The 10564-nt window shown below is 39.0% G+C and overlaps 1 protein-coding gene across 1 annotated transcript in view; it reads left to right on the top strand.

The window, feature by feature from the left end:
* The first annotated feature begins 452 nt into the window (after positions 1 to 452).
* Positions 453 to 10564, top strand: part of LOC128738957 (probable serine/threonine-protein kinase ndrD) — a 122672-nt gene continuing 112560 nt past the window's right edge. Inside the window, exon 1 of the mRNA XM_053834462.1 lies at positions 453 to 1241. Within this exon, the coding sequence (XP_053690437.1) occupies positions 1049 to 1241 (193 nt within the window). The 5' untranslated portion in view covers positions 453 to 1048. The remainder of the gene's footprint in view (positions 1242 to 10564) is intronic.

Raw genomic sequence — 10564 nt, 5'->3', positions numbered from 1 at the left:
TGCCATTAAAATAAATTAATAGACAAAACTGCCTTCGCCACACATTCCGATCCTTACAGACACCGATAACTGCAAAACGGTGTAGCACTTCTGACTGATACGTGATGATATCATTCTCACCGGGGACTTTCGGTTTGTTTTTCTCTCATTCCAGCCCGGCTAACCCCACTAGGTTTCAATCGATTTGCGGCCTGTGCACACACCAGCCTACCTACCTACCTACCTGTTTTTTCGCAGTTCGTGCAGCAGCTATTATGGCAGAATATGGCGCGGCAGCGGCGGCCGCGCGGCAATGACGATCATGACGATGGTATTGCTGCTGCTGCTGTTCGCGGTGCGAGGACTCGCGCTCTGACTATAGTGTAGTCGCTCGTCGTCGCCATCATCACCACCGTCGCTCGCCGGGGCTGCCGGCCTTTTAACGACGACGACGACACTGCTGATGAACGGTACGCGGAGGACTGATTGAAGCTACGGCTCCAGCGAGGTCGCCAGTTTCTCGCAGTCCATTCAGTGTATTCGGCGGACCTAACGGCAGGACGGATTTATTCGTCGCGTGTAAGCTTCCAGGATTCGTAAAAATTCAAATGTTCTAGAATTAAGTGATTAGTTTGGAAACGCAAAAACGTGAATGCCATGTAAATGCAACGATGTTATACTACCCTGCTGAAACGTGATAGTTTTTCGTATGAAGTGGTTTGTTTATCATCGTGTAAGAGTGATTACAAGTTGTTCCAGATCTAGTGTTGCTTAGAGAGCGAGAGTGATAATTAATGAATTCCAAGTTAAGATCTAGTTTACTCAATGGTGAAAGGCGAGAAGTTTTGTTTAAATGAGGGAACGTGATTATTTATTGCCACCATTTCTCAATATATATATTTGAATGCTGTCGCTAACCACCTCAGCTCATTTACCGATAACGGATGATGGAAGAAATCTGCACAAGTTTAACCTTTTTTCGAGAAGGCAATATTATTAGTATTGAATACAGTGTACAGAAGAATACCTAATCAATCAATTCAAATAAGTGGCCGAATACCTTTCAAATATGGAACACAGCCAAACGTCGTCACCAACAATGGATAACGAAGTGGCTGATATGGATATAAGCAGCCTGGCAATGCATAGATACGACCGGCCGGGAACGGCCATGCATTCTGCGCGGGAAACCGACGACGCAGACAACGACGACGGGGACATGGACATGGACGGCGGTGACTTCAAAGAACACCATTATGAATGTAAGTGATCAGTGCTAATTTGTTTTTAATTGCCATCTACCTTCTGCCGACCGCGGCCGGGCAGCAATTGGATGAAGTTTTTTCTTGCCCGGCGGTATAATCACCCGTGTGTAAAGTAATGAGATGTTGACGAAAGCTGCGAATAATCGACTGACCTGTTATTACGTTGTTGTGGTCGCCATGTGGAGCCATATAATGACGAGATATGTGGGCCCTTGGTGCGTTGTCTTATCTTGTTCCTGCATTGCCGAAGGCCATAAAATGTTTGTGTTATCTTCTCTGTACATCGGGGGCTAGATTTGGTGTTTTGTTTGTTTTTACTAAGGTCAAAGGCATCTACTGTGATGTCCATCGTTATTTCATGGTGATAACAAATTTAAAAAAAAATAGAATTATGTTGACAGCTTGCTAAGAGTGTGTTGACCTCGATGTTCGCTTCGTCGTCTTAAGTAATGATTCCTCATTATTTTAATTGTCATTAGAAGTGATTTATCCAAACATTAGCACTCCAGTGCTTGTATGTTTTCCACAAATATTCCTGAAGAAACACTAAAGAGATTTAATCCAATTTACGATACATGCAATAAACCAAGGAAAAACTTACGTCAGTGGTAAGCTAAACAACTGTAGGATGGTGAATCTATTATTACTTATGACACAAATACCAGCCTATTATGCTAATAACTCTGGATATTGCGGGGCAACTGGATTTTTAAAATTAAAGTTGAAATTGGAAATTTTTCTTGAAATCAAACTTGATCAGTACTGGAAATTAGACTTAAAAGTGAATTTAAATTCTAATTTCTAATTTCAATTAGACTTAAATTTGTTGTAATTCGGACTGGAGGTTTTAACTGGAATTAGATATGAAATCAGACCTAAAACAAAATTTGAATTTTTTTTTTTATTGGACTTAAAATTTTGTTTGAAATTAGGATCGAAATTGAACTTAGAATTGAAATTGGACACAAATTGAAATTAAATTGGACACAAATTGAAATTAAATTGGACACAAATTGAAATTAAATTGGACACAAATTGAAATTAAATTGGACTTGAAATTACATTTGAAATTAAACTTGAAATTGAAATTCAAACATGGGCTCGGAAACTTTTATAGTCCCGCACGTTTTATTTCTTTTCTGTTCTGCTTTTTCACTTTTCCAGTTCTAGTTTTCTGCCATTTTGCTTCAGTTTTCTTGTTTTCTGTACCGTTTTCTCAGTTTTTGTTCCCCATTCCCATCCGTTTCTCCTCTTTTTCTCTCGTTTTCCTTTTTTTCTGTCCCGTGTTTCTGGAATAATAACCGTTTTTCTTCGTTTCCTGTCCCATTAGTTTTTATCTTCACTGCTTTTCCTCAATCGTTTCAGGATAAACTTTCCTTCTCGTTTTTCGTACTCGCCTGTGCCATTTTCTTACTTTTAACACTCCGTTTTTCCGTCCTTTTATCCTGTTTTTTAGCTTTCTACTTTCGCGTTCCTGTCTGATATGCCTTTTTATACTCCCGTTCGTCTTTTTTTCGATTTACCCCTTACTTTATTGTGTTTTGTCTGTCTATTTCTTCTGCCCCATTTTCCCGCATTTTGTCTCATATTTGTCCTTTTGTATCCCGTTTGACCACATTTCCCGTTTATATACTTTCCTCTATCGGTTTTCTTTTTTTTCTCTCGAATTATTCTTCTTTCCCCTTTTGGTTTCTCTTGGATTCTGTTTCGTATTCTCTTTCTTGTCACGTTTTCCCTTTTTCCATCCACTTTTCTCTTTCTCTGTTATTTTTCACTTATTTTTCTGTACCGTTTCGCCTTTCTCCTGATTCCTACATTTCCACTGTTCCGATAATAATTTTTCTTCTTTCGTTTTTTCTTATTTTTAGGTTCGTTTCACCTCTTTTCCTGTTTCGTTTTTTGTCACTTTCTACCCATTTTCGCGTTTTTTCTTTTTTGGTCTCGGTTTACGTCTTTTCGCCTTTCAACTCCTTTTTTATCTGCTCCGCTCTTCTTCTTATTACGTCCTGCTTTTCTCCCTTATATGTCACTTTTGTCTACTGTTTTTTTCTTCTCCCCAGTGTATTTTCTTTATGTCCTGTTTTTCTTTTTTTTCGGTTCTCGTTTCGCCATTCTCCTGTTTCCGCATTTTCTGTTCTTTTTTCATCCCTTTCTATCCTTCTCCTTTTTTGTCCTGTTTTTACTTGTTTTCTGCCCAGTTTATTCTCATTTCCTTTCACGTTTTGTCTAGGGTTCTTCCTCGTTTTCCCTTTTTTCTCCCTCGCTTTCTTTCTTCCACTTTTCTACTATTTTTATTTCTCGTTTTCCCCTCCAATTTTGTCACATTTTTCTTTTTTCGTTTTTTTTCATGCCAGTTTTCTGGCAGCGCGTCCAATTTTTTCCCGCGTTTCCTTTGTGCTCTTTGCTGTTATTTCTCTTTTTTTCTCAATTTCTTCTTTTGCTCGATTTTCTGGCAAGCAGCAGTACCTCTATATCTCTCGATAATCTTTTTTTAAATCTGCTAAGAAAATTTAGTAATATTCATGCAGGGATGGTTCGATCATTTCGACTCAATTTTGATCCATTTGACAGTACCGTCTCAACCGAGCACAATTTGACAAAATGATATATGGGACATTTGTAGAACTAGTTATTATCTATAACTAGCTGACCCGAAAAACTTCGTTCTATTGCCACAAATTAAACTGTGTTGTACATAAATCGTGAATCTCGGATGACCTTTGTCACAATCTCGAGTTCATGGGTTCAAATTTTCCTCACAGTAAAGTAGAAAACAACTCCCTCCATTGCTTAGCCTTATAAAATAAAGCGGATAACATTTATATATTCGCCATCATTACAAACCATTTCGCCGAATACCATTTTGCGGAACACCAATTCTCGGTTGACCATAACGCGGAATATAGAGTTTCGCAGAATACTATTTCGCGAAATACCTTACGCGTGATGTACCATTTCACGGAAAATTTTTTTCGCTGAAAGTACCATTTCGCAGGGGTGACCCAACTGAAGGAAAGTAATAGAGGTCAGTAGATCTAGGAAAATAAATAAACCTAGATAGAGATGATCTCTACGGGGGGCTGCCCTCCGCAGTGGCCGGCGCTTCGCGGCCTGTGGCCGTCTCGCCCTAAATCATCTAACGTTACTATTGATAGTTTTTGGTGGTCTTGTTATTGACTAATGTTTTATGAAAAAGTCTAAAATTTCTCGAGTTCGATTAGTTTTTGAGTAACACAAAAATTTCTGTTTTATTTATCTTATCCCCCTACCACAGGGGTGAGAGGTCTCTAACCATCATAAAATAAATTCAAGACTCCAAAATCCCCCACATGCCAAATTTGGTTCCATTTGATTGATTAGTTCTCTAGTTATGAGGAAATTTGTATTTCATTTGTATGGGAGCGCCCATCCTGAAAAGGGTCCTAATTCATCATAGAAAAAATTCTCTCCTCCAAAAACACCCACATACCAAATGTGGTTCCATTTGCTTGATTAGTTTTCAAGTTATGAGAAAAGTTATATTTCATGTGTAGAAGCCCACCCTTCTAAAATGGGGAGGGGTCCCAATTCACCATAGAAAAAAATCTTGTTTCCAAAAACCTTCACATGGCAAATTTTGTTCCATTTGCTTGATTAGTTCTCGAGTTATGAAGAAATTTGTATTTCATTTGTATGGAATCCCCCCCCTCTTAAAGGAGAGAGGGGTCATAATTCCCCTTCTGAAAAGGGGAGGGGTCAACATACAAAAAATTCTTGTCTCCAAAACACTCACATGCCAAATTTTATTCCATTTGCTTGATTAGTTCTCGAGCTGTGAGGAAATTTGTATTTCATTTGCATAAGAGCCCCCTCCTAAAGTGGGGAGGGGTCCTAATTCACCATAAAAAAAATTCTTGCCTCAAAATACCTTCACATGCCAAATTTGGTTCTATTTGCTTGATTAGTTCTCGAGTTATGAGGGAATTTGTATGGAAGCCCTCCTCTTAAAGGGGAGAGGGGTCATAATTCCCCTTCTAAAGAGGGGAGGGGTCTCAATTCACCATAAAAAAATTGTTGTTAGCATAAGCGCAAGCATAGGATACCGCCCGTGTGCTGCTACTCCATTATTGACCAGGACCCGTGAAAATTGCAAAATGAGGGCTACAAAAAGCATGCTTATGACAACACACTGTTCTTCATTGTGCAACCTTATCAGGTCCCTGCATACTAATCAATACCGACGCCGGCCACGTCCAAATGCAGGTCCTGGTGGGATGGGAAGGAATGTTAGTCCAAAACTTGTTGCTACTAAAGACCAGGGAATCCTCTGCATCTTCACAAGCATTTCGGGAAAGGAATTGTTGTTAGTAAAAAGGGGAGCTAGATAAAGATCCAATTTAATTGAAATGTAATTTGCCGAAACTACGCGCGGTTTCGGTGTGGAATAATGCAACAAACGAGGCACAAAAACAAACGATGCTAAATTGCCATACGAAACGATGCTCGCTATGTAAACACCATTTATTTGAAACTAACCTGGATATTGAATAGTTTTCTTGTAGTCAGTAATTACGAAAATTAAGATCACAAATACACCTTTTTTGTAAATTGAATAAATTTAATATAATGTGACAATCATGATTTGTTAATTTATATCGAAAAATACTATGCACATGCAAGATTCATGGTGGCTTGAAATCCACCTGAAAATAAAAATCAGGCACAATAAAACGAGCCAATATAGTCCCTAAGTTCAGTAGTTTTCAATTCTATAAGGAACATACCGACAGACAGACAGAAATCCATTTTTATATATAAGATAAGAATTTACTGAATAAAGTTTTGCAGTTTCTTTTGTAGTTACGTCGCTACAATGCTAGTTACTCTTTAGTGACTAAATGAACGTTCATTTAGTTACTAAAGAGGTACTAGCATTGTAGTACCGTAAATACAAAAGATACAGCAAAACTTTATTTTGCAAAATTGTAGATTATAACTAGTTCCACAAATGTTCCAGATATCATTGTGTCTAATTTTGCTCGAATGAGACGGTACTGTCAAATAATTCAAAATTGAGTCATAGTGATCGAACCATCCCTGCATTCATGGCAAACGGTTTGGGTTATTTGGTTCATGAGATCTGTATTTTTGCATTAGAAAAATCAGGAAAACCGAATTTTCAGCTATACTGAGAAACAAAAAAAAAACGTTTTTATGAAAATTTTATCACGAAAAAATTAGAAATTGACAAACAAGATAAAAAACTGAAGTTTTTGGAGCGTCTTAGTAGAATACGAAACCTAAAAATAAAAAATAAGAAAACTTATCCAATTTAATTCTACTATGTGTATTTTATTCACGACAGATACGTATTTCGCCTACGACTTGCAGGCTTCCTCAGTGTCTGTTTTCGAACAGACACTGAGGAAGCCTGCAAGTCGTAGGCGAAATCGGACGTGAAATTATACTCGAAGTTGTACTTAAAACCGAAGTTGAAATCAGACTTGTCAATAAACATGAAATTAAACTTAAAGCAGGAATTTAAATCTAAATATATAAAAAATTTTAGCGGCAGGGATTTTGGGGCCGGGAGAGGTTTTTATGGTCGTTTGAGACAAACCCATACAAATGAAATACAAATTTCTGCATAACTCAAGAACTAATAAAGCAAATGGAACCAATTTTAGCATGTAGGGGTTTTTGAAGGCAAATTTGTTTTTCTATGATGGCTTGAGACTTCTCTCCCTTCTAAGAGGGGGGGGGGGGGGCTTCAATACAAATGAAAGAGAAATTTCCTCATAACTCGAGAACTAATCAAGCAAATGGAACCAAATCTGGCATGCAGGAGGTTTTAGAGGCAGAATTGTTTTTCTATGATGGTTTAAGAGAGAGTGCGAGTGTTGCCGTCGGAAGCGCCGGCCACTGCGGACAGGCAGCCCTCCGCAGAAATCACCTCTGTTAGCCCTTCAACTACCGGCAATTCAAGATTTATTGTATACTAGCTGAGTGCCCGATTTTGCTCCGGTCCACTTCCACTTCCACTTTTTTGTTAGATTATAGTCACTTTTCAGCTTGGGTCATTAGTGACTTCTGCGGGGTTAAGATTTGAACCCGGATCCTCGGCGTGAGAGGCGTGAGAGGCGTGAATGCTACTTAACCATAACACCGGGACTGACCCCTTTGGTGAAAATGTAGGAACATTGGTGGTTTTTGGTGTTCCTGAAAGTGCTAGAAACTCCTCAGCTGAATTCAATTTAGCAAGTGCTGGGGTAATTATTCTGAGAAACAACTTTCTTGAGAAGTCTAGGAGAAAAGAGATTTAACCTTATCCTATACTGTACAGCGGTGAAAGTCGCGTAAAACAAATCGGAAGATTTATACACTTTAATACGGTTATCATGCGATACATGATGCAATTGTTTGCAGACCAGTATCTTCGCCAGTTGGACATTGGAATCGTTGAATCGGCCAATTCCAAAGTCCAGAAGGTCCTTGACAATCAGACTAGAGTCGCTGACTACGCCGTTAAACTTACGTGGGAATGTGTAAGCAGCAGGGACCGTATCGTTGTTCTTTTTACAGTTCCTGGTTAAGTTTTGGACAGCTATTGCATCGAACTGTTCATTTACATTTTTCCAATCTTTTTTGAATTTCTCCAATTCGTCGGCTCCATTATCCTTCTTCCACAATTTTGCTTTCATAGAGACCAACATTTTTAATAGGTCTGATTTCTAGACAATTTGGCGGGTTGATCGCCTTTTTCACAAACTCGACGTCGTTTTGGAATATGGAACGCGCACAATGGCATGACGCCGAATCAGGCCAAAACAGTGTGTTACCTGTATGTTATCGAATAAGTGGTACCTAACACACACTTTTGTAGACATTCCGTTTGATACATTTCGGCATTCATGTTCGCGGTTGTGAAATAAAGTAGTGATTTCATACCACATTGGCAAATTACTTGCCAAATCTGTACTTTGTAACCAAATTTTTCACTAAAAATCGATTTCTTCGAATTTGGGTCGCCCGTTCCTTGCTCGACGGTTTGGAGTTGTGCTTGTGCCCCATGAATTGTGACATAGCACTTGATAATTTTCCAACAACGCACTTTCCAAAATCAATAGTTTCTTTTATTGAAGTTAGTGAGAAGAAGATATTTCGACCGATTCATTAAAATAACTGAAAATCGATCAGGAAATCGTTAAGTAATTGGTGGTTAAAACCTAACCGTTTTTCATATCGCTAATATTGTCATTTTTTTGTGAAATGACACCTTCCATACCGTAAGGCTTAGTCCGACGTAAAAAGAATATTCGTTTCACAACATACTAACAATAATATATTCAACTCATAGATTCATAAAATTGGCTCTGAACTTTCAGGGTAAAAAGATCACCTACTACTGTAATGAGAATTGATACAATAAACACTGTATTTGAAAATTCAATGACACTTTTAAATATACAAATCAGTGAATGAGTTTACAAATCATTGAATAGAAATGCCAACCATGTTGGGAAATAGCCTAGGGTCCTGTCGTCAGTTGACCCCTGCGAACTGTCGCTGTCTACTGGAAGCAACGATACCACACCAAGTACGGTACATGCACGACGCTGTTTGCCATAAATTTGATTATTTATTCAAATAACGATCGTGGACCTCGCAGCCTTAATTTAAATCACGTAGCTCTCTCGGGTAGGTCTCGACTGCGAGCAAACACCGACCGCTCGGATAAGTTTATGCATATCAATCTGTTCAACTCAAACCAACATAGCACGACCGTCAACGAAATGATGATTTAAAATAACCTGGATTTCTGTACAATTCATGGAATCAAGTAAATTGTCTTCCGGTCGGACGGCAATGTGACTACAGAGGGCTGAAAATATACACAATCTGGAAACGTCACGCGGTGATAGTTCAAAGAAAAAGGTCACGAGACTGTCAGGTGAGCTTGACCCAAGCCTATCGCTAAGAATGGAGAAGTCTACCAGAGAGCTGCAAGGCTGATCGGAATTTACAAACAATGTCTGAACAATTCAGCTGGTCTTGATAAAAATCATGTAGATCATCTATAAGTTCAAGGTACAGCACTGGGTTGGTGCCATAACGTCGCGCAGCGTCTACAACAATGTTCCAACCGACTTGTAGATTGCAAATCATATCGTTCTAAATACTTGTGTGGGGCGGCGGAGGTGTGTGGCCTGAAGCAGTGTATAAATTTGTAGTTTTGTTGTTAGCACGCCATGATGCAAAGCTCTACTTTGCACCCAAAGCACAATGTGACCCGGCGAGAACTCGTAAGATCCAATGAGATACTATTTGGTGGGACATAGATACGTGTACTTACATAACAGGAGCGAGAGTGGGTTGTTGAACATTTTTTTCCGAGCTAATGTTTCCGGATTCCTAACCTTAGGCGAAATTGAACGTGCAATAAATAACTTGTTGGTGTATTATGAAAATGATCCTCTCGTATCTTATGTATCGGCTGTACAAAGCGTTCGATAAAAATCTTATCCATTGATCAATGATCAATTGAATTGAAAATCGAATGCTGCGGCCAGACAACCACCTAATACTTTTTCCTTCAAATGTGAAGGCTCTATTTCCCAACAATATTATTCGCATATACTGGCGTTCGATAAATAAATTCATTGATCAACTAACTGAGATCACCGGATACAAGTCAACGGTGTATAGGATCACCAATGAAAACAAAGCGCATGCGTAGGCTGTCGTCATCGTCATCGTGGCTGCCGTGATATACTGCTCGATAGCTACCCCCACGGGGTAAATATGCCGCGAACGAAGGACCGCACGAATGCATGAATGAATGAATGAACGAACGAACGTAGAATGTATCTTTTAAACAGTAATTTATACTATACGTGGGCTACGAATGCAAACTCTCGTACAGCGATCGTGTGGGCGAGGGCGATGTGAAGCTGCGATCGCGCGAACAAAATCGAATTATTTTGAAAGAATTGAGAGAAAACAAAAGTGATGTTCTTCTAGCCGCTTGATTGGCTTGATTGCTGCACTATGCCTTTGCCTTATGGGCCGCTGATCACCGCAACATTAGCGTAGACAGGATGGAGACATTCGATGTCGTACAAAATCGAGTGACATGTTTTTTTCTATTTTATGAAACGATAATCACCGCCGCGCTCTGTTATGCACCTCTCGATCCATGTTTTTGTGTGTTTGCTTATTTATAAAGGTAGTTATCGGGAAACTCTTGTTTTAGTGTCTGTTAGATGAACAGAAAATGGCCAATAATTTTACGTTTATCGAAAGGCCGCTGAAATAAAAATAATAGATGTGCGGCTGTACTA

Source organism: Sabethes cyaneus, chromosome 2, assembly GCF_943734655.1.
Source record: "Sabethes cyaneus chromosome 2, idSabCyanKW18_F2, whole genome shotgun sequence".
Lineage (NCBI taxonomy): Eukaryota > Metazoa > Arthropoda > Insecta > Diptera > Culicidae > Sabethes > Sabethes cyaneus.
Note: the sequence above shows the minus strand (reverse complement) of the source record. Positions and strands in the feature narration are given on the sequence as shown.